General features: G+C 42.8%; 3 protein-coding genes across 5 annotated transcripts; 1 reads left to right on the plus strand and 2 right to left on the minus strand.

Moving 5' to 3' along the window:
* The first annotated feature begins 2,306 nt into the window (after window positions 1-2,306).
* Window positions 2,307-8,026, plus strand: ada2a (adenosine deaminase 2a). Of its 3 annotated transcripts, none has more exons than XM_070973025.1 (10): window positions 2,307-2,524; window positions 2,896-3,228; window positions 3,409-3,628; window positions 4,360-4,573; window positions 4,660-4,787; window positions 4,915-5,005; window positions 5,129-5,237; window positions 6,781-6,938; window positions 7,033-7,235; window positions 7,348-8,026. In XM_070973025.1, the coding sequence occupies exons 2-10, from the start codon at window positions 2,916-2,918 to the stop codon at window positions 7,436-7,438; spliced, it is 1,527 nt and encodes a 508-aa protein (XP_070829126.1). In that variant the 5' UTR covers window positions 2,307-2,524; window positions 2,896-2,915; the 3' UTR covers window positions 7,439-8,026. The 3 variants fall into 3 exon arrangements, with proteins under 3 accessions (XP_070829126.1, XP_070829128.1, XP_070829125.1); XM_070973027.1 differs by having other exon boundaries at window positions 2,365-2,399; XM_070973024.1 differs by lacking the exon at window positions 2,307-2,524 and having other exon boundaries at window positions 2,877-3,228.
* On the minus strand, window positions 8,018-11,728 carry ribc2 (RIB43A domain with coiled-coils 2). Its single transcript, XM_070973028.1, has 7 exons — window positions 11,499-11,728; window positions 10,163-10,244; window positions 9,636-9,956; window positions 9,439-9,557; window positions 8,493-8,657; window positions 8,244-8,410; window positions 8,018-8,159 (listed from the first exon to the last, which is right to left on the minus strand). The coding sequence occupies exons 1-7, from the start codon at window positions 11,601-11,603 to the stop codon at window positions 8,090-8,092; spliced, it is 1,029 nt and encodes a 342-aa protein (XP_070829129.1). The 5' UTR covers window positions 11,604-11,728; the 3' UTR covers window positions 8,018-8,089.
* A 3,644-nt stretch (window positions 11,729-15,372) lies between these two features.
* Window positions 15,373-21,564, minus strand: LOC139337840 (probable polypeptide N-acetylgalactosaminyltransferase 8). The gene is made up of 11 exons (XM_070972626.1): window positions 21,265-21,564; window positions 20,448-20,796; window positions 20,105-20,271; window positions 18,946-19,132; window positions 18,074-18,271; window positions 17,792-17,906; window positions 16,544-16,729; window positions 16,179-16,316; window positions 15,930-16,022; window positions 15,625-15,795; window positions 15,373-15,492 (listed from the first exon to the last, which is right to left on the minus strand). Exons 1-11 carry the CDS (start codon window positions 21,440-21,442, stop codon window positions 15,373-15,375), a joined length of 1,902 nt encoding a protein of 633 aa, XP_070828727.1. The 5' UTR covers window positions 21,443-21,564.
* Window positions 21,565-24,627: the final 3,063 nt, after the last annotated feature.

The raw sequence follows: 24,627 nt of genomic DNA on the forward strand, positions 1-24,627 counted from the left end.
TTCATTCTCAGTTTTTTTTACATCATCATTCGATTATAATGGACGATACTCCATCACAGGTCTGAAGTGGGACTCTCCAAGTTGGTCTCTTAGTTGTACAGATTGCATGTCTTCCTGCCCACAGGTTGTTGAAAGTAGTCAAAGTAGGCAGTATTCCATGATCTGTAATAGACCGCATAGAGTTTGGCGGCATTATGGGGGAGTTCTTTAGTTATAGGTACCTAAGGCATTGTAAGGAAATATTTGAGGAAGGATGATGGAATAGGAAAGTGCTAGAAGTTGAGACAATTTTGTCATACAAGACTTGCAATGGACGGCTTGTTGTTTTGGTAAAATAGGGAATTGTCTCAATATTTAGTGAGCCTAATAGGGCCACTTTGGAGGTAGTGTGGTGAGTTTGTTATACTGTTTATGGAGTGCGTGCGTGGGTGCGTGAGTGTGCTCGTGTGTGTGTGTGTGTGTGTGTGTGTGCGTGCGTGTGTGTGTTTCTGGTGTGTAGAATGGGCACCAGATCCTTGGAAGTGTGCGTTCAAGTCTCACTTTTTTCCTCTGCTGTCATCTGTCTGCACTAGTGAAAACCATTTAGACGTGATTAAATGTGAATCATATTTATTTGCTCTTTTAAGAATTTTTGTACATTTTTGGACTTGTTTTAATATAAATGTGGTGTATGTTCCTTCTACTCTTGACGTTTTTGTTTCCAAGCAGTCGTCTTTACCTCAGTAGCATGGTGGCATTGAAAAAAAGACCTGCATGTTTCATTTTTAAGTGACGTTTACAAGTTCTTATCTGACTGACATAGATTATTTTGGAAATGGAATGATTTTCTACACTGTACGTTTCCTAGAAATAAATAACTTTTCTCCAACAAGAGTTCTTTTTTCATCATCGTCAGTTAAAAAAAATCACATCATAGGAAAAGAAAAACTTGTCATTTTGAGTCTCATCACTATACCAGCAGGTTGATGTTGTTTTTTTCCCTTCTCCTGTGACATTAATTAACGCCGCTGTGAATAAATTAACATAAAACAAGGCCATGCTATTCCAAAGTAATGGGCATATATCGATAATTTGTTATGTAAAAACTGAAAGGCCAAAAGTAATGAAATGCAAACAGACACAAGACAACAATGCAAGACAGTGCGTTAATCTGTTGGAGCGCCTCACACTGTCGCCTTCAATTAGTGCTTATCCTCTTGACGAACACCGTCCTCAGACTGCACGGTGCATCGTCTGGCCCTTCTCATGTCTGTAGAGTCAGTGATGTGATTTGACGTCAGTGCGAGGCTCCTCGGGCTTCCTTCTTCCTCCCACTGAGCAAACAAGTAACATATTCTTTTGTTCAGGTCTAATGAGGACAAACTTGGCAGGAAAAAATGCAGTTGAGCCGTGTAATTAAAGCACGTTGATTGAGCCAAAGTAAGATGGTATGATAACAAGAGTAGGAACAGTGAACAGCTCATCTGTGGAGCAGACACTGACATCATCTCATGCCCTTTTTTCCATTCCTGTGGAAAGATAATGGACAATGATGGAAATAAGTGTCACACATTTGGTGGTCAGTTTTCCAACATATGAATCTATTTTACTTTGAAAAAAACAAAACACTGAATTCAGTCATCTCATCAAAAACATTTATCTTCATGCGAAGTACTTTTACTGTACTAAGACTTTAATAGCTGTTCCTCCATGAGTGGAATACTTAACAGTAATTTGTTAAAACAGGTAAAAGGTGTGTCCCATGTTTGTGTTGCTGTGACTGACAGTCAGGTTTATTTGTGTTTTACATGTTACGGATCACGCTTTATCTGATCTGTTTTTGTTTCTTATTTGTGCATGTCTGAAATAGAAACATGGTTAATTATCAATAGTTTGCTGATAAATGTAATATGTCATATTTCAAAAACAATCTGTTTTTAGCTGTTTAGGATTAGTAATTTTATTTATTTATTTATTTATTTATTTATTTATATGCGCTACATCGCAACAAAAGTTGTCTCATGTCACTTTCCGTACAGAACAGGTCTTTACTGTAGGGGACCCAAAAACTGGAGACAGCGGCAAGTAAAAACTTCTCATACCCGGCAGAAATCTCGAGCAGAAGCAGCTCTGTGTGGGCGGCCATCTATCTTAACTATTTGTATTTTTTCATAAAAGTCTCACTGAGACACTGTCTGCCAAATAGTCCAAAAAATCTCCTCTCGTCGGAGTCCAGAATACGTTTTCCCCTCCCCTCTGTCTTGCGGATTATTATTTCCGAACACTTGACCAATGAAATGATTATCAGGGTTAAATTTTAGCCAATCATAGCGGGACTGGGCGGGACTTAGCTGCACCCTGCCCGTACAAAACACCTAAACATATAATAATACACGTTCTTGTGACACCGCCGTAACAAAGTAAGCTATCTAACAAAAGCATGTAGGTGTTTCTGGGTCTGTTTCTAGTTCCAGTTCTCCCCTGGTCTGCTGTTTACGTCCTCTCTCAGCTGGACCGTTGACAAAATCGACGTTAGCCGTTGAGGGTAAGCTAATGCGACCATTGTACTGCAGGCTGCCGGAGGCTGTTTAACATTCACTGGACTTCTGTCGAGGTCTGTTTACCGTATTAAAACAAGCTTAAAATGCTCTGTCTTAAAACAACAGCTATTCGTTGTTAGTTATGTTTTATTCTTTGTATACGAGGCATACAGCTGAAGATATAACGTAACTTAAAGTTGACCGTTCCTAACAGGAGCTAGCTTAGTACTAAACAAGAACGAAGTTCAAATCGGGTCATTTCCGGTGTTGGAGGTTTAGATGTATCCGGCGTGGAACAATTGCTTTCCTCGAAAAGAGCTTTTCTAACTTGTGTGAGGTTGCCGTTAACCTGCAGTGATGTTTGTGTCAAATCCAGCCCCACGCTCTGTCCGGACCATGGTGCTGCTGCTGCTGCAGCGCCCCCATGCGGCGGCGGCGGCGGCCTGTGTGCTCTGGTGCTGCTTGACCGGAGTCCTGTCCATCCCAGACCCCCGGCAGAGAGAGGCCCTTATAAAGCAGGAGGCCTCCATGCAGACAGGTGGACAAATAGTCTTAACGGATGCTGAGCAACAATTGGACGCGCTTCTGTCTAAACTGAAGCAGGAGGAGGTAATGAGAGCAGACTTTCCTCCCGCCATGCACTTCTTCCAGGCCAGGACCCTCATCAGGACCAGTCCCATCTTCAGCCTGCTCCAGAAGATGCCCAAAGGTGTGTTCAGTCTCACACGTCAGAGTGTGTCCATGGCAACTTTATAGGCATCTTCTCGTTGTTGTTGAATTTCTTGAATTGCCTTTCTCCATTTGGAGAATATCGGCAAGTTTTTAATGTACACAGATTCAGATTTGTACTTTCCTAATTCTTGATTTCTTCGTAATTCTGTGACTAAAGGAGGAGCTCTCCATGTCCATGACTTCTCCATGACTAGCGTGGAGTGGCTGGTGAAGAACGCGACCTATCGGCCTCACTGCTACATGTGCTACACTGACAGCCGGTCCGTCAGGTTCATCTTCTCGTCCCAGTGGCCCAAAGCTCTGCTGCACTGCTCTCCCTGGATCCTGCTGGAAAACCTCAGGGCCAAGTTGGTCAACACCACAGATCTAGACAACAGGTGACTTACTCTTTGATGCAGTTTTAAGAGTACAAAGGTTTAATTCAAAGAATATCATAGAATAGAAAACATACGCAGCATTGTGTATTTTCATTTTATGTCACCACATCCTGACGATTCTTTCAAACTCCTGATAGCACCTTATTTACTTTATTTGTGCTTTTATGCACGTTGTCCTGGGTGTGTGAGGTCCACGCCGAACAGCACAAGCTGAAATATTATAGTATAAAATGTGCATTTCACATCACCAGTGTTTTCTTTTAAATTTATCTTCATGTCCAGTCAGTCGTCAGAGATAGCAGGACTTGTTTTCCTCCTCTATGAAGAAGCCATTTACTGCTGCTGCAGCCATGATATCGCTTATTACTTTTTATTCCATCTGCATCTTGCTGCCAGAATTGAGCGGCTTCAAGTTAGTGTATAATTACTCTGCTGCTATTGTCAATTACCTGAAACCTGCAGGGAAAAGCAACATTATTTCACATCTTTGATCGCCAGGACGGCAGTTTAAGTTGAAGCAAGTTTCAACATGATACAGTTTGTATTTAAAGCTCCCATAAAATGATACTTTTACACTGTCTTCAAATCTTAAACCCTATTAATTATGAGAAGGGCAGTTTTATTTGATAGGACGGGCAAAAGGTTGGATTGTTAAAATGAAATGAAAAAAATGTTGATAGTGGCAAATGGACACATGAATAATCTAATCACATCCATGTCTTCACTCTCAGCATCATGAGCAACCTGACAGTGTTTACGGATCAGGATCCAGAAACAGTTTACCCCACTCAGGATGTGATATGGGATGCGTTTGAAGAGGCCTTTCTCGCCCTGTGGGGTCTGGTCACATATGCTCCTGTGTTCAGAGACTACTACTACCAAGGCCTCAGCGAGTTTTACACGGATAACGTCATGTATCTGGAACTAAGGGCCTTACTGCCAGAGGTACACGAATGCCACGCCCTGTGTGTTCAGCACACTCGCCACGCTGTTCGTTTATTGTTCCTAAGTGGCCTTTTGTTGCTTCTCAGATATACGAGTTGGACGGCAGCACTCACGACAGAGCCTGGACTCTGAAGACCTACCAGGATATCACCAGACACTTCACAGCAGAGCACCCAGACTTCTTTGGAGCGAGGATCATCTTCTCAGTGCACAGGTGACTGCTCTGAATGCCCTTACAGTGGGTTTTAGCTCTTAGTCTGAATGGCATGCTGCTTATTGGCTCTCTAGAAGACAGAGAGGTAGCTGATGTACGTTGATCACACTTCAACACTGCGTTTCAGGGGAGCAAATATGTCTGTGATGACCGCAGTTGTGGAGGAGGCTATGAAGCTACAGAGAGACTTCCCAGATATCATGGCTGGTTTTGACATGGTAAGAGGCAACATCTGACATTGTATCTGATATCTAAGGAAACATGACTTCAACATGTCTAATGTGAACGCACCACTTGTCCATTTGTTGAAGACAGTGTTTACTTTCTGTGTCCGTGTACAGGTGGGCCGTGAGGACAGTGGCAAACCCCTGTGGTACTTCAGAGATGCCTTGTCAGTGCCAGCGGAGAGAGGGGTGACGCTTCCATTCTTCTTCCACGCTGGAGAGACGGGTGAGCTCATCAGCGCCTGATGTGTAAAACTTCAAAGCATTCAGTTTGGACAGCTTCAGCATTATTATATACTGCAGCAGGTGGCTCTGAAGTCAATCTGCACATGCTGTAAAAACAGAAGAGCTTCAGGGACAGTGCAAAAATAACCAATGAGCTTTGGGAGTGTCGTGTTTTTCAGGTAAGCTGCTACAAGAGGGAGCTGTTCAACGTGTGCCACCAAAGACAACTGAGTCTGTTTAGTCAAAGAGTTTTTAAGAAGAACAATATGTTTTCACACCAGTCTGATTAAATGAAGCTTTGGCTCATTTTCCCCTTCTTTGGTGTAATTTGTTTGAAGACATGTGAACGCGGTAATCACATGTGGGACCCCTCAGACCCCTCAGAGGAGAAGAAGAAGAAGAAGAAGAAGATGAAGAAGAAGAAGAAGAAGAAGAAGAAGAAGAAGAAGAAGAAGCCTTTTGTGTCACAGCACATAGTGCATGCACACACACGCCATGCTCGGTGAAATTTCTTCTCCGTTTGTGACCCATCCTGGCAGACCAGGAGCGGTGGGCTGCCAGCCGACCGGCGCCCGGGGACCCAGTTTCTTTTTCGTCACCACTGGTCAGGTGATGATCTTCATGCATGTTTTTTTAGAGGGGAGTTGAGGATCCCCCAGGTGAACACTGGGCCCCCTTTCTTTTTGAGATAAGGGGCAGCAGGCACCGAAGGCATGGTGGAGGACATGCCCTCAGCGCCCCCAGGTGGGAATCAAACCTGGGACCTTCTAGCTGTGAGGCGACAGCGTTGCCACTGTCCCATCGTGCCACCACAGGAGGACCACATCTAAACCCAACTACTAGGCGTAATTTGCAAGTTTGCACGAAACGGATCCTGCAGTGGTGTGCATTGCATTGTGGGACGCAGCTGAGCAGTTTAACAGTTGTTAGTGACTAGCCGGAGAATGAATCGAGGTCACACCCGCACTACTGCAACGAAGTGCGTTGGATTTGGCCAGCGGACCCCCTTCAGGAACGTGTTCCTGTGTTTACGTTCTTGCTCCCACCCCAAACACATCTGACCAATGAACGAAGTGAACGTACTCATGTGATTTGTAGTGCTACATTTTGGTTTGCTTGGTTTTTTCTATGTGAAAAGAACCTGAATCGAGGGGAAAACGCACAAACTTAAGTTCATCAACTCATCAAGTGATTCCCAGCAGAGCAAATGAACTCTGGGTGTGAAAACGCCGTTATTGATCACAGCAGAAGAAGAAAGTGAACTTTTGAGGATTTTGATGGCCAGCGTTGTAGTTTAATGGACAAGGCAGGGTATTTATTTTCACACTGTTGACACTGTTATAGCCCTAAAGCTATAACACTGCTCATCATAAGCATTATATCTGAATCTTTTTGTCCTCTTCTGCCTCTATGTCCAAATCCAAATTGCTGCAAAACCAAAGACATGACATTTTCACTAAGGTTTGAATTCAGGGAGAGGAAATGTATGTCTTTTTAACATCCCAAAATAACATGCATTTTGATGTCTCTGCACTGGAACACAGACCTGGAGGGCACAGAGGTGGACCAGAATTTGCTGGACGCTTTTCTGTTTAACTCCTCTCGTATTGGCCATGGATTTGCTCTGCTTCGCCACCCAGTGGCCAAAGGTCTTTCCAGGAAGAGAGGGGTGGCTGTGGAAGTGTGCCCCATCTCCAACCAGGTACACTGTCATCCTGTGATCTTACGGAACAAGGCTGTAATTGAAGTGATCTTGCATCTTGTAAATAGTTATCTCCTTTCTTGTCCTCAATGAGGTGACGAAGCTTGTGAAAGATCTGCGAAACCATCCAGCAGCTGCACTGATGTTGGAGAACCACCCGCTGGTCATCAGTTCTGATGACCCCGCCATGTTCGGTGCCTCTGGACTCTCTTACGACTTCTATGAAGCTTTTGTGGGCCTTGGTGGGATGAGATCCAATCTGGGCCTCCTCAAAGAGCTGGCTATAAACTCTATTAGGTGAGCTTCATCTGATCGGCAGAAAATGTCATTTAGAAATTCCAAGTGAAGTGTGTGAGTGCTTAGAGGACACGCTGACAGACGCCCGCCTGATGTTTCCTGTCTGTTTCAGGTATAGTTCTTTGAGTGTGGAGCAGCAGGAGCAAGCCCTGGCTCTGTGGCAGAGAAGATGGGATAAGTTTGTCTCTGAAAATACTCTTTAGACAGAAGCTTTTATTTTTTAAACACTGTCTGTGGGACGGTGTTCAAACGCCTTCATGCCTCCTGTGAGACAGGAACCTTTTAGCATCTGTAAAGCGGGAATGTGAAAAGTGTCTTTCCTGCTACAAGCTGTATCTGCTGGCCAGCAGGAAACAGACCTGAGCTGTGTCCCTTAACCTTTAGGACAACTACTTGAGCTGCACATGTGAATCAATGTTATGTCTGTTTTTCTGTATTTGCACTTTAAGATTTCGGCTTGCCGTGTTTTGGGGACATGCCAGGTGATTTCTCTTTGGAGTGTGTTTGTGATTTGCTTGTGCTTTGTAGGAGTAGAGTAGCTAGCTTGTTAAAATGAGTGTTTACATGTGGTGTTTTTTTGATTTTTAGCTGTCATGGATACATGAAGGCATAGCTAACCTTTACTCCTATGGCACATTTTATGTAATTCATGACAAAACTCACAAAGAAACAAAACCAGTATATCGTATCTGCCTTAGTGTGTTTTTGACTGTCAGCATCATGCAGACATATTTAACTGTTTCAAACTGCCAAGCTTTTGACATAATTAAAAACAACTGATTTACTGTGTGGTTCAGTTTATTTGGTGTTCTTCTCATGTAGCTGAGCCAGCCGTCAGCGAGGCGCCTCATCCATCATCTGCCGCAGGTGTCGAATTTGGAGAAGAAGCTGTCATCGATGCGTCCTCTTTCAATGTCCGGTCTCCTTAAAATGACAATGAGTGAGACAGTAGCTGAACATTAGCTTGAATACTGTGTGTAGATGTGGGTGAAATATTCTGTTACTGACTGTTGTTTGTGAGTTTGGGCCAGCTGGACGTTAATGCTGTCCAGATCTCGTCTCAGCTGTTTATTCAGTCTCGCCTGCTGCCTCTCTGCTAACAGAGCTGTGCGAGCTGAGGCCATGCGGACACGTCCGTCTTGCTCCTCTTGCTGCTTTTTTTCCAATTCCATCCTCTGCAGACGGCACAGATCACACAGACGGTTCTGTGGAAAGCTTCTTCAGCGTTCGAAAACGAGTGTTGTGTGCTCCTGTTACCTTTCTCTCCTCTATCTGATACTTCTGGAACTGGATGATCTGCTGCAGGCTCTCTGGAGGGACTCTCCTATCGCTGCAGGGACAAAGACCAGGCACGCTCGCCACAGCCAGGAAGGCTTCATCACCTTTACCTTCCAGCCGTCTTTGCTGTCTCTTCTCTTCAGTCTTTGCCCGTGCACACACAGCAGAAAAGGTGAGGGTGACAAAGTGTTGTTACTGCACCTCATAGATTTAAGTCCATCTAACTTTTTGATTAAATATATCTGAGATAAAAGCTGCTCAGTTCATCTTAATATAATTTAATGTTACATGATGCCATTACTTCTCATGAAAAGCTGCTGCTTCTCTTCATACATCAAGTGTATTTGATGTGTTTCAGACTACCAAACAGAGTGTTTCCAAGCTTTAACGCTTCAACAGTTAGAAGCGGCACTTGCATGTTTTTAAAGCCAGTATAGCCCATAAGAACCCGGACCCGTCTCTCCTTCAAGGAAAATTATGGGGGATTGAATTGAATCAGCTAAATTAACTGAGCAGATCATAATAATTTTTCTTATTGTGACACGTCACATTAGGTTTTCCGTGACAATTTTAAGGTTAAAGGCCCGATGTGACATATATGTCACAACGATATTTAACAATATTTGTTTTATATCAGTTTGTTCCAGAAACGTGTTCACAACGGGTTAAATGTAATAAAGGACATGTTATGTAAGTATTAGAATTCTTAAATGGCTCGAATCTTACCTTTAGCAACAAAAAACAAGCTTTTTAAATTTAGCCAGTTCGGTCACGTGTTAACTTGGCACACAGACATCTTGGACATGTTGTTATGGGAACACAAAATCGCATGACCAGTCACATGACCAATCAGGATGCTCAGCATGTGTCAGTTAGGACTTCATGAGAAGGCCAAGATTGCTGAGGGAATACCAGAGCGACGTACCTTGGACAGGTTGTACTCTTTGGTGGCAACAGCTGCTGCTCTTCTCCTCTCCATGTCAGCGCTCTGAAGCTGCAGAGCTCTGTTGTCCATCTGCACTCTGTTTTGGTCGTAGCGCTGCTCTGAAGTGGAAGCAGAGAAGACGAGGTGAGCTTGTGCAGTGTTTGCGTGTGTGAGCGTGGTATCCGTGTGGGATCTACCTTCCAGCTTTTGTTGACGCCTCTCTGCTGCTCGCTCGCTCTGCTGCTGGATGAACCACTCTCTGAGCTGCTCCTTCTGTCGCTGCCTTCTGCTCTGACCGTCCAGGTCCTCACCCACCAGGCCAGGGAGCATCATCTGCGCGTCGCCCTGCTCTCTTTGTCTACAGAGGTGTGAGTCGTTCAGGTCAGATTCACACCGGCTCGAAGGCTGCTGGTGCTGATGCCGGTAGCTGACGGTGGCCTTTTCCATCGCACGCTTCTCCTTCGCCTGTCTTCTATGGAGAAGATGAGCTACTTTGCTATTATGGAGCATATCAGCATCTGCATGGAGAGCACATCCCGCACACAGACCACAATGCATTTCATCAGAACTGAACTTTTCTGATGCTGTTGTGCCAGTAAGTGAAAAGACATTAATGAAGTAACATCTTTTGTTAACTGCTAGGATGTTTTCCAGAGCAAACGGTACTCTTTGACAAAACCAGTGAAGTGAAGTGACTTTAGGAAAGCGTGTTTAGCGGGCTCACCTTGAGCGTTTTGCTCCTTTTTTGCTGCCTCTTCTTGTTTCTTCTTTTCTCTCACCTGCATGTCAAGGGCTTCCTTGTCAACCTGTCAAACACACCACCGTCGTGAGAGCAGGCCACACTTTTACTCAAGTGTTGTGCTCAAGTTCAAATTTTAGCTACTTCTTCTTTTTGCACCACTTTCTATATCTACTCCACGACACTGCAGAGGCAAATATTGCACTTTTTATTTTAGAGCTTACTTTACAAATAAGATTTTTGTGAGCAGAACAAACAAAGATCTTATTAAATGGGACATTTTTCTAAACTAGATATACAAATACAGCTGAAACAATTGACAGAAAATGAATTAGCAGCTTTTGTGATAATCATTTCAGACACTTTTCATGGAAAAACACTTGATGTAATGAAGAACAGCAGAAAATAATCAGCACATTCATCCGTAATAACATAATCATTACTTGAGTCATTCCACAGAACCAGTACAACTGGAATCTCTCTGACCTTTTAAAGTGTATTTCACCTTTTGAGTCACCAAAATCTCTTTTTAAAAATGTTTTGGAACAACTGAAATGTCATTTTTTAACTTGACACCACATATTTTTCCACATCCCGCATGGCCTTTGATGAAAGTGTACTTGGGATTTGACTTAAAATGAGAATACAGTCCACACGTTTTGTACATTTGAACATTTCTATGTAATTGCTGGTCACACCTTTTACCGTCACTAAACTCAGGTGTCAGATGTCTTCTGAACAACAGGGTGCAGAAACAGACACTATATGAATTAAAGATCACTTGTGAAAATTATCTTTATCATTTCAACAATATATATGATTTCTTAATCTCATGCATCTCTGTGTGCGTGTGCATGTATGCATGTGCACATGGTTTCTGGAGTTGGCCCTTCAGTGTTGAGCCATGTGTTTGTTCAATGGTTGCTAAGCTTCTCCAATCCAAACCAAGCTTCAAGTGTATCCCTCACATGTTTGTGCTTCTTCTCTAGGCCTGGGCACTTGGTACATGATCAGCCTGGTGTTGCAGTGTTCTGATAACTTCTAACTTAAGCTCCAGCAGGTGGTGCAAGACAAAGTAATTGTGATGGCGAGGAATAATAATAATGATATAACAGAATGTATGAGTACTTTTACTCCTCATGCTTGCATACGTCATCCTAAACGTTTACTTAAGTATCGTGTTCAGTGCAGGGCTTTTACTTGCACAGTGTTGTATTAGTACCTATACTTAAGTAAAGGGTGTGAATCCTTCCTCCGCCACCTGTTTACAGAGAGGTTACATAAAGGTTAGCTTTAGCATTCCTCCGTTAGCATGGCTTACCCCGCTCGTCCTCGCTCTTCCGTTAAAGACCCTCTGCTGTCTCTCAGTGTCTTTCTGCAGACTTGCTCTCGCGATGCGGTCTGACAGTAATTCAACATTAAGCATTTTGATTAAAAAAAAACAACTGCCCTTTAAAGTTCAGCAAATGATATTAAACTTGAAACGTTTACACCTGTCCTATGCAAGACACAACAAACTTAGCTACGCTGGTTGCTAAGAAACCAGAGTTCGTCAGCGTTCGTACACTGTCGGCTTTTCCCGTCACATACCCCCAGGAAGCAATAAGGCAACGCTTATTTGAAGCCCTGAAGCGCTTCACAAAGACCCTGTAAATCCATGGTACTCTTACACAAGCCATGTCACATATTTTTGGCCTCAATCAACCTGAGCGAAGGGCCAATCAGATGGATTAATTATATATTGGCCATTACGTGAATACATAAGAAAAAACATTTTAACAGTAACGTTTTCAGGCATCCCTTAAATTTGCTTATTAAAGACATGTCTGAGTGAGTTTGCCAGAAGTAGGAGATTCTCATACGCTATTCATCTTCAGGCATCAGGAGCTGCTCGGGAAGATGGTGTTGGTTTATTTATGGCCCCCTGAAGTGATCATATGGCTTCCTCCATGACATCACAGTTTACAACTTGATTTTGCAGCAAAACTCACTGATTTAAATGTATTTATTGAGCAGGTTTATTTTAACCTGTTAGCCTGTCTCCTGGGTGAAAGACACATGAAAAACTAGACATTTCCAAAGCACATTCCATGCTGCGTTATCATGTCCTTGCACTCTAAAAGTTTGTCGTTGATGGTGGTTGGTCAACCCTTCAAAGATGATCGGAGCCAAAATCTTTTCTTCAAACTTCCAGTGACCACAAACACACAAATGAGCCACAACAGCACTCTCATCACAATCCTTTATTAATGCCACAGTGGGGAAATTTACAGCAGCAAAGAGGATAGCGCAGTAAGAAGTATCAGTAATGAAAAAAGAGCAAGATAAGAGTAGTAAGTAGTCATCAGTGATATATGGAATGTTGAAATTGCACAGTTTAGAATAAAGTGATATTTCACACAAGTGAATTGTCAGTTTGGGTGTGTGTGGTCCACTGGTAGCAGTGTTGATTGTAAATTCAGACAGCAGCAGGAAGAAGCAGCAGTATCTCTCCTTCACACTGCAGGTGAAGCAGCCGGTCACTGAAGGAGCTGCCCAGTGTCAGAGTGTCCTGCATGAGGTGGGACATGTTCTCCATCAGGGATGGTAACTGAGCCGTCATCCTCCTTTCTCCAAACACCTCCACTCAGCTGATGGGACATCCCAGGAAAGATCTGGCCATCTTAAGTCTCTTCCTGTTGGCACTTGAGATGTCGCTGCCCCAGCAGACCACTCCATAGACGATGGCTGGTGCCACCACAGAGCTCTCAGGAGCGCCCCCTGCACTCCAAAAGACCCGAGTCTCCTCAGCAGATGGTGGAATGAATGGTAACATTCAACCCATTCAGAAACACACACACTTCTTCTCACACTTTTTATTTTCATAAATCAATTTTATTTGCAAATGGATGTACAAACAATGTTCAAACATATGCCTTCGTCCCGCCACAACAAAGCAAAACTTTGTTGACCTGCACTGAGCTGTGCTGCAAATAAAAAGACTTGAGGCCTATTTTAACTGGCAACTCTCATGGTATATAAATCCATGAGCCAAGTTTCAAATATCAATATTTACACTGGAGATTAAGGCTATAGGTTATTATATAGTTCAACAAGCCTTTAGAACACACCAACATCCTTTATACACTCAAAATAATTCAATAACACATGATACACACTCAAAGGTGCTATTAATTCTGCATGATAGGACCTTTGTTTCCCATTGATACGCACTGTTAAAACACCCAGCCAGCAACAATTGTTTAAATGGTGCAGATTCTCAAATTTAAGATCCAAGATAAAAGACAACATATCACCTTTTCATTCTAGATACATCAGTACTTTCTATGTAGCCACCAAGTACAATTGTTGATTTCAAATCTGTGGGAACCCTGTCACTCACAAAGGAGAGTGTGTAGATGGTGGAGTGGTTATCAAGTTCTGCACGGCTCATAATCAGTGAACTGCACACGGGCTACTCTTCTGCACTGTTGAATGTCGCTCTATGAAGCCTTTTATTATTTTGTCAATCCACTGTTTTTATCCCTTCATTGGCCTTGATGTCATTTACTTTTCTTTCACATTATGATTCACCTTAATGCCTTTCTCTGCATGGACGTTTCTTCTGTAACAGATGATGGTGCACAGTAATGTAGAAGTCGATTATTAGAAATAAAATGTATACTTTCAAACCTGATATTCACCCAACAACACCAAAAGTGTCGCATAAAATATTTCCAAATGTAGCAGCATTTGTAACAGTCATCACAGTTGCATCTCACTAATAACACTGTTTTGTGAACTCTGCAGCCATGGTGAAAATTCAGTATAGCCAAAACTTTAAACAGCAAAACAAGGTGAAGCTTAAACTTTTAACTTTTGCAGTGCTAAGGTTTTAATACGGAGAAAATCCAAACATGTGCACTATCTTTATGCTTGGATAGAATACAGTTGGGGACATTGAGAGGAAAAAAAATCTTGAGAAGGGGAACCATCAATTACAAGCTGTAACTGACTAAGAGCCTGGTTTAGAGTAGATGCAGAGCTTTATGTCACTGTACTATCAGCATGAAAGGGGGAATTTGCATAGCAGACATTTTGATTGACACTATTATATATATTTATAATGAATAGTAGTGGTCCCAGGAACAAACCCTGGGGCCTTATTTTATGTGACTCCTTAACAATGCTGGGGGGAAGCTCTATGCCATTTGTAATTCCAAATGAGGATTTAATAGACCAAATTGACCAAAACTGGGTTCATGACACAGTGGTCACTAATGTCACTTGCAAATGCAGAGGCAGCTGTGTATTTATGAGGCCTGTTGTTGAGGATTAGATCAATTAGAGATGATTGTTCAGAACATTTCAGATTTGGTCTAGTGGGGCAATCTGAAAGAGATTTAACAAATCCCAATGAGATTTAAAATCATCAATTGCAGATTATAGACAGCTTCAGTTTAAATCACTTAAATCACTTCACCAGTTCCATGAAAATTCATTCCTGATAGAAGTTGCATTAAAGAGGGAGGGGCACCACTGCCAGCTGGAGGTGTCTTATAGCAACCAGCGACAGAACTATGGAGAGTTTTAGACAATTACAAATTTGAATCACGCACTCACTGATGTGGAGAAAGCACATTCAAATGAAAATTTAATTCATGATGTAAGATTAGCAGCCCCCTGGTTTTTAGTAAAATCCACTGATCTGACTGATTCCAAAATTTTAGATAAAAAAAACAAAACTTGAGATTACCTTATATATATTTAATATAAACAAGACGGACAGACAAATTCAATCAGTCATTCAAACTTCAAACATGAAAAAAATGGACCCAAATAATGAGATTTGCTCAGTTCTCTCTTATAAATCCTTAGTATTTTTGACGGTCACCGAGTGCACAAAGCAAATTTTTAAGCACTTCAGTTTAATATAGTTAACATGTATTTAAATAACTTGTAATAAGCATTTGATCTCCCCCCGGGGGAGATAAATAAATAGTAAGAGTGAGAATGACTTGCAGCCTTACGGTTCATTAATACGATGTTGTTTCCAAAAGTCAGTTTTTAGGCAAATGTCAATACATTTCACATAAGATTTACAAAAGCAATTACTCCGCTTTTCCCATCCCAAATACATGAAAAAAAATTACAGGTGTTGTCACCCACTGACCTATGAGCAGAGAAGTGCACTTCTTGTTGATCATGCACACACTTTAGAAGGCTTTGATTATGTTTTGGATTTCCCATCTTTGGCCAGAGCATTCCTGTATTATAAGTTTGTTTTCTTTAATCTCCAGACATCTTTTTGTTTGCCTGTTCTTCAGTTCTTTGCCCTAGAAAAGAGAATAAGTGTGTCAAGAGTGTTGATTCACTTTATGTCAACATGTAGAACTCAGACAAATGCAGTCAAGGTATTTGAGTCACTCTAAATTCCTCCCCCCTCTAATTTCAACGTGTTGCAGTACCTGAGAGAAGTCCCAGTAAATCCCCATGCCTTTCTGCACAGCCTCTTTGCAGTCGTAAAGGCCAGGCTCGGTTTCTTTTTTGCTGATGTCGGTTAAACAGCGGTTGTCATTGTACTTGTGGGACTTGATGCCGCCAATGTAGAGCTCACCAGTTCCACGATAATAAGTGAACTACAAATATAAAAAATAAGTTCAGCAAGCACACTGGACACACGAGGGACAAACAATGTTTCCAGTTACCACTTGTAACCTTTCAGAACTTCTAATCATTAATCTTGACAATCACATTTAGCTGCTTTACTCACTTGTGGTCCATAGTAGTAGCAGTGGAAGGCAATGGGTGTGTGACCTGGCACTGGGCCTTGGTCTAAGCACATTTCAGCATCAAGGTTCTTCAGCTGTAAGTGGAAAAGTTAGTCTTTTTGTCACACACAGAGAAAATTTCTCAACCACCATTGCAGGTAGGACTGAATCATTAAAGCATAATTCAATGAGGCAACGCATGTAGCACACATTCTGCCTCTACCACAGAGCACAAGAGAAGCTATACTTACTCCTCCATAGGCAAGTAGGTTGTCCCAGGGGTCCAACTTGGGGTACACATTTTCCAAATACCATTTGAAAGGCTTACAGTTCAACCTTTCTCTCAGTTTCTTCCTCTCTGAGACATCCCCAATGTCAATGCCGTGGTTCTGCAGAGTCGAAGAATATGGCATGATTTGTCTGTGATTTTGGAACTTAAGAAATTCACCTTACTTCACTTTAGTTTAAGATCTAAGAGACAGTTAAAATGTACTCATAACTAAATATCTACGCAGGTGAACATTTCAGTGTTCATCCTGCATCCTGTGTGCAGAAGCATGCAGTATACCATCAAAAGGGCATCGTCAGTCTTGTTCATCATCTACATTTGAAGCACCTCAAATGGTAAGTTCCAGGCCAAGTTAATGTTGTGTTTGTATTCATCCATCCAGACTTCTGCTACCCTCAGGGCGTTTCTTTTCATGGCGGGGCTCAGGTCAAGCATGTAGGGCTTGTGGTACCTTTCGATGTGGGCGATCTTGGAGCATGGAACTACTTCAATACTGCCTCCACATGTCCACACCTAAATGAGCAAAGACACCGCACTTTTCATGTCTTACTACACAATAAAACTCCAGTGATAATTGCGCAACAGTGAAGCATGAGTAAAAACAAAAGTTAGCAGCTAAAAATAGCTAAGAACTGCTTATAGGATGACGATTCCTGGCGCAATGCTACCACTTACAGGTGGGTGAGTTATTCTGAAGAAAAATATCCGATATATCTCCTCACTGTACACTATTACAGCCAGTGAGCAACAGGTGGCATTCGTGTCCGTGCATAGGACAGGGGGAAGGGGAAGGGAGATGGGGGGAAGGTGAATTCGGCATGCTAACATGTAATCACACTGTGGAGAAGGAGAGATGGAAATATCAGCAGTCTTCCTCCAGAATGACTCACCCCACCTTTAACGCAGTTAAGGGGACCCCTGCTACTGCCCCATAAAGTACTTTACTTAAAAAAAAACTAAATATAACAAATAATAATAAATACTTCATAACTAAATATCAAATTTGCCAGTCAACCAATGGACACTCCAGGGAGTCATTGCTCCTGGACAACAACACCACAATGGTTTTAATACTTTGGATTCATGTAAATTTCAGCCAACTAGATATAATGTGTTACACTTGTTAACCTTCATGGTTCTGGTAGGTGGACTTTGTTACCTTTGGACATTGCCAGGCTAGCCAGCTTTCCACCTGTTTCCAGTCTTTATGCTATATAAGACAACTGGTATTTACCATATTTGTTATACAGACATGAAGGGGTGTCAATCTTCTCATCTACTTCAGGATAGTGAATAAGCGCATTTCGCAACTTCTGTTTTAAGGGATATTATTAGTCCCCCATTTTCTTTTGTAGAGAAGATTTGTCTGCTGAGAAACCCTGGATCCATCAGAGCATCAACTGACTATGAGCTGACAGCAGTAAAGTGTGTTTACACCCTGTACCCACATGAGAGTAAATTATATAAAAATGTCCAACAGGTTAGCTCCCTCCTGCGTATCTGTTTATATTAGGCTACTATGAGACAGGATTTTATCCTCTTTCTCAATGAGGAATGCGTCATCAGGTTACTCACACGAATTCCCAGCTCAACATTTTCTCCACCGTACACTTTCATTCCTTCATCAAGGAGTCCAATTTCTCCTAGAAACTTCCTTTCAGCCACAAGGATTCCCATGACGGATGGACTCCTGAAGCAGAAGATGTTTTTACTACTGTATCATTTCAACCATTTGTACAAAGTCAGCATTACATCATCAAGAATGCCTAATCCAAGATACATCAATGAGACCATGGCGTTATTTATTTGACACATACGTAAATCACAACAATACTGATTGATTTCACTTGAACTTACTTTCCAGGCAATGAGGCATCATTGAGTTTGTAATAGTCAGGTGCAAAGCTCTCATACATGCACCATAAAGCCCAGTCGAAGGCGTGTGCTGCTGGAAGGTATTGCACAACCTTGAGGTCGTCAAAGTTGACTCTGTCAAACACAGGGGACACCACCACCGTTCGGTCACCTTTGATCTGCGTCAGCAGGGGTTCAGCCCTGCATTAGGGGAGGGAGGAGACACATCACTGCAACAAACTTCCTTCATTTAAGATCCATACTGTAAGACTTATTTTCTTATGTGTCATTCACAATGTCATTGTCATTTACTGAATCGATACCAGTGAGTTCACTGATTCAAATTTTCTCATCATTTCTTCCAAATGACTAAAATTTCCAAATAGGAGCTGGCACGCGTTGTGGATCAGTGCCAGTCACCCCATTATTGCTTTAATATCTGCTGAGATTAAGCTTGCTAAACAGGCAGAGCTCACCAAGCCTGTTCGTTTAGAAGGCTTTAATCTCCCATGCACCTGCCACCCTTATGGCATTATTGGGGTAGTCCTGGGAGCTTGATCAGCCAGTCTACATGTGTTTAGTGGACTTGGAGAAGGCTTATTACTCTGTCTGCTGGGGAAACCTGTGGGGGGTGCTGCAGTAGTATGGGTATCAGGGCCATTGCTACAAGTCCTCCGGTCCTTGTATAACTAAAGTGAGAACTGTGTCCGTATTCTCTGCATAAACACTTTTTCAGTGGGTGCCCTGTCTCTGATCCTGTTTGTGATATTCATGGACAGGATTTCAAGGCTCAGCCAGGGTGAGAAGAGCGTCCAGTCTGGGAACCTCAGAACTGCACCTGTGCCTTTTGCAGGTAATTTCTGCCTCCTTCTTACCACATCTCATAGACTTCGATGTGCGCATCCAGGATGGCCACCACGTCTGCAGTAGCAGCCCTCCACCCAGACGCCCTGGCGTGAGCAAGGCCCTGCTGCTCGCTGTGCCTCACTCTTGCAATACGGAGATTTGGGTTCTGCTGCTCAAGCGACTTCACGTAAATGTCAAGGTCTCCCTTCAGGTCCTCTGAATTGAGAAAAGGAGAATGTGGTCATACGTGTTGATGTCAGGGGAGAACATGCTGGTTTTTACATATCATTTTTTACGACAGCGAGTTTAGATGAGGCCGTGATGCCAGTTTCCACACTGATTACCCATAATGCAAAGTGGACAGTAAGCATGGTGAATCCTGTGATGGAGCCAAGGGTACATATAAACCACAAAGAAACAGCAACAGTAACAAAATCCAACAACTAACACCCCTAAAGTGCACTGATGGATGTTATGTCTCATTTGCTATGCATCTGAAAATCATTGTGTTAAAATTGCAAGCAGGCAACAAGTGAGGACTTCACAAAGCTGCTTTGCCTGTCCTAGACTTTTTGTACGGATAAAACAAGGATATAACATGTTAATTAGTAAGCTTTAGTGGCGCTTGTAAGCAGATTCTATGACAGTGTCCAGTTTCTGCAGAGCTAAGCTAACAGCTACTGCAGTCAGGGAGAAGGCTGCTTGAGAGAAGCACGAACATTAAAAGAATGAACTTAGAATGACGAACTAACACCTAGAATTCATATAACAGCATAGATCTGTGCCTACCAGTATCCACAAAAAGGATGGAAAAATCAATTTAAAAAAAGCTCAAAACCCAAACACCTGTTGGATGTTATGCTCTGTATGGTGTCTAATTATAATCAAAGGGTAGGAAGTACTATTTACTGTACTTGGTGTGTGACAGAGCTGTACTGTGCACCTCATGCTGTGTAAATATGAAATCTAGAATTAACATAACTATGATCACCATTGAACTGCCACTGTACACACATATCTGAACAAAAAGCTTGTGATGTGGGAATATGAGCAGCAGGGGGATCTGCACAATTCAAAGTGTTTCCACCTCATCCTGCCTCGCAGTAAACTGCAGCCTGTAAATCCTACAGGAACTTTTGTTTATCACTCGCAGGTTTGCACAACGTGATCCGTTTGTAACCAACCCACCATTAGAGCTATTGTCATCCACCATTATTATCTCCTTCAGCAGGTTTTTAGGGGTGCGGTCGATGATGCTGCGCAGGGCTCTTTTGATGATGGACAGGGCCTCGTTCAGGTAGATCAGCACCACTCCAAGACTTGGCAGGTCCTTTGGGTAACTCTTTTTCAAACACCTATTCAGAAACAGAAGGGTGTCTTTTTCACCAGTGAGCTGCATAAATGTTTTCACTAACCTTGTGATATACTTGGCAAACAATGGACTGTCTATAAGGGACATCTTTGACCTTTCTCTGCATGTGACATGGAACGACAGGTTGGACAACATGGGAAGCGATCATGAAAGCTGTACCTTGGATCCCTGGTTTCTGGAAGAGCTCGATCTAGAGGAAGGCGATCGCTGAGAAAAACGTTGTATCCATAGCTATCAAACAAACCCTGTGCCTCTCTTTGGTCAGCCTCAGAGAGATTCTTCCCCCACTCCTTGAACAGGGCAGAGAAGGGGAACAGTGTCTTGGGCTTCTTCTCTTTGGGAGCCTTCTTTTTGTCCTGGACCTCCGCTTCAGGTTGATTTTTCGGCTTTGGCTGCTTTTGGACTGCCGACTGTTCGACCTCTGCAGCTTTTCTCTCTCTGTCTCGGTTCTCTTCAAGCATTTTCTGAATGGCATCCTGCTTTTTCTCGAAAGCTCTGAGTGTATTGGCTTGACAAATTTGAGAGATCAAGGATGACGTGGAGAGAGCAAAATGAGCTACAGGCATGGTCATTTTTTGCAGAAAATGCTAGACTAGATGTAAATAATAGGCCTGATAATCTTCATCATCGAGGAATTGTTTGTCTAAATTAAACTTTAGAGACGAATGTTCTCTTGATTGATTCCACCTAAACAATTTATTGATACTTGAAATTAGGTGTTACAGCAGCACGTGAGACATCAGACAAATACATTAATATAAAATATAAAAACAAAATCAATATTATATACATTATGTAGAGAAAATGGAACTCGTTTCATTGAACAACTCATAAATGTCGCACTGCTGTTGAAATTTCGTCACGTCTATTATGAACAGACAGCAAACTTCAAGAGAAGAAGTTAATTAAAGCCGATGATGAAGAAAATGACCCACTAACCTAACAGGCATACAGATCAGTGACTGCATTCACTCACACAGATTGCCGATGCTTGCCTCCAGCTCAAAAAAACTCCGGACCATCCGCCGTGCGTCCTGATCCTTGTCATCCACCACTGTATCCTCAAATCCCATTTTTAGAAACAAGCCTATGCAGAAGACGACTCCAATCCCCGCCAGTATGAGGGCTTGACGCTTTAACCACATTGCTCTCATGCTGATAACACGCTGACTGCCACCCACAGAGTGAGCAAAACCCCGCACGACTCCCGCACTCCGCGCGTTCAGCTCACTCGACTGACGGGTTCGACCAGACAGCTGGCAAATTGCAGGTTACATGATGATTTTTTCAGATTGTGAGTAATACGCTCTTTGGTTGAGCGCGAGGTGAGTCCTGTCCCTCCTCAGCTGCCGGCCCATATTAGGCACAGGTGTTCCTAATGAGGAGGCGTCGTGACGTCATGATGTCACCTGCGTACCACCCAGATACTGTCTGTACGAGCGGCCCCAGCTGTGAGGGGCCACAGCACTGACAGAGATACCGCGAAGAAAGTGACACCGTCCTGCGGAGGAGGACGCCAGACACCATACAGAGAGACACTGTGAGAGCAAACAGGTAAACACAGGTAAGCTTTTTTTGTCCATTCAGCTGGTTCAGAGCTTTTTTTTCATGTGTTCCTCCTGAATGAAAGTCAGTCAGGAGCCACTTTGTTTTCCTACATTAATGATACAGCTATTTATTTTTGTCAGCAACAGTAGTGAATGTATATGTATGCTTGAATGTTATTGGGCAGTCAAAACCAGTGGCGTTGCTACGGTCTCTTGGGGCTCCAAGCAAGAAATCCCTGGGGCCCCCACCCCACCCGTGCATGCTGCAAAAAATTGGCTTTTGCACACATAAATGCACAATTTCTGGGACATTGGAGATGAGTACTAAAAAAACAGATTAGTGGTTCTCAAAGTGAGGTCCAGGGACCGACAGAGGTCCCTGAAAGCCCAAGCCTATCAAATAAGTGGTTGGGGGCCCCCCAGTGGCCGGGGGCTCCAAGCAACTGCCTGGCTTGTCTGTCCGCACGCCCCACCCCTGGTCAAAACTGAGCATTGCTGTGAGCGTATTTATGTCAGCATGCCGACGATGACGATGCTATGCTGATATTATTAACAGGTATAATGTTGACCATGTTAACCTTCCTAGTTAGCATGCTAAAAGTTGCCACTGGAGGAAAAGCATGTTTGCTAAAGTCATTAAGATTCATCGTCTGGGGGTGACAAGTTTCATGGCAATCCAAAGGTTGCTAAGATGTTTTAAAAAATACAAAAAACAGAAATTTGCACAGAAATGATTTCAGAGGAAAAGTCAGGTGACCTTTAAAGTTGGTATATTCATCCTCGTGAAACCATGAATGTTTGTAGCTAAAACATTTCATGGCAAATCCTTCCAGTAGAACAGTTGTTTGGATATTTCAGTCTGGACCGAAGTGGTGGACCGATCAGCAGAATAATAATACTGTCATCTCTAGAGCCACACTGCTAGCAATGCTAAAAAAGACAACAACAACAACAACAACAACAAAAAATCAAACTAAAAACAGGGCATCCTTTGGAAAAGTTTTGAATAATAGACCTTTCTCACAGCAGACATCCTGAAACGTCAAACATAGTGCAATTAATCATATTAAACTATAGTCCATTTCCTACCAGTGCTAGTAATTCAATTAAAATACACCTCCGTTTTTCTTCCTTGCTATGACAAATGAAAAAACTGTGTGCCAAAGAAGAGGTCTTTAGCATTACTGCAGAAGAAACAGTTTAATACTGTAGCTGATTAAGTGGCGTTGAATTCACTGACACCACAAATGGAGGGTGTTGCATTTGGGCTTGCCACTTCAAGACAGACTGGATAGCTGCACATAAACATGGTGTGCTGCTAATGTTAGGTGTGGTCGCTTGCATCATATGAGACATGAAATGACATGACACAGTCTGACAGGAAGCAAGCGTCTTTAAACGCTGGCACCTGTGGCCTATCTGGGTCATGTGACAAAATGTGACACAACATATTGTTAAACTGTAGACACCACAAAACACCAAGTATGACCTGACTAAACACATTTGTTGAAAATGGCTGAGGCGTCTTTCCACAGTACAGTCTGTCTGTGTTTGGATTCAGCACGAAGCACGAGAGACTTTCTGAGAGGGTTGCATAAATGCTAGTAACTCAATAATATGTTAAAGCACCTTTGCATAGGATCTGACAATTTATGATGCTGGCACCTGCTCTGGGTAGCAGCTTAAAGACACACTACTGGTCACTGTACACAGGTCTCAAAAAACACCATTGTCGCCAGCTATGGCCTTACGTCCTGCAGAATGGGAGAACGATCGCAGCCCAAATCAACCAGGCTGCAGTTACTGTTATATCTGTGACAAAATAAGTTAGGATTTAAACCGATGATCGATTAATATCATGTCAGTTTTTCTGCCTGACTTTTTAGATTACCTGCGGCAGCTGAATCAAATTCATGCAGGATGTTTCCTGGAATGACTGTGGTCTGCAGAATAGCTCTCAGGAATGGTGTTCTGCAGCTGTACACGTCAGTGCCATGCTAACACAGTTGGTAATAATAATATAGAATTATTACTATTATTTTTAAGAATTACGTGTGTATAAAATATTATATAAAGGATTATATTCTTTATTTGCTTTCTGTTTGAGCCTGTACAACCACCACATGAACACTCATCGATTGTGTTTTATATGTTTTTCAAGTGTAATATTCCATCACAGGAGGTGCTATTGATAAATCTACGGTGTCAGTGAAGATAGAACTCATTAAATGACTGTTTAATTTTTCAGGCTCACTAATACAGTAACAAGCTGCACGGTGGCGCAGCAGGTAGTGCGCGTGCCTCACAGCAAGAAGGTCGCCGGTTTGATTCCCGGGTCGGGCCTTTCTGTGTGAAGTTTGCATGTTCTTCCCGTGCATGCGTGGGTTCTCTCCGGGCACTCCGGCTTCCTCCCACAGACCAAAAACATGCTCATCAGGTTGATTGGTGACTCTAAATTGCCCTTAGGTGTGAGTGTGAGCGTGAATGGTTGTGTGTTTGTGCCCTGCGATCGGCTGGCGACTGGTCCAGGGTGTACCCCGCCTCCCGCCCGTTGACAGCTGAGATAGGCTCCGGCCCCCCCGCGACCCCAAAAGGGATAAGCGGCATAGAAAATGGATGGATGGATAATACAGTAACACAACATGCCACATTATCGCAGCATAACCCATGAGGCTGTCCCATGTGTCCAGGCTCAGAAAAACTGTTCAGCTACTACTCGAAAGATATGCATTTGAGCTTTTTGCTTGAGTTTAGGCAATATCACTTCCATGATTCAGTGCACTGACAATGCA

The sequence above is a fragment of the Chaetodon trifascialis genome, chromosome 10, assembly GCF_039877785.1.
Source record: "Chaetodon trifascialis isolate fChaTrf1 chromosome 10, fChaTrf1.hap1, whole genome shotgun sequence".
NCBI lineage: Eukaryota > Metazoa > Chordata > Actinopteri > Chaetodontiformes > Chaetodontidae > Chaetodon > Chaetodon trifascialis.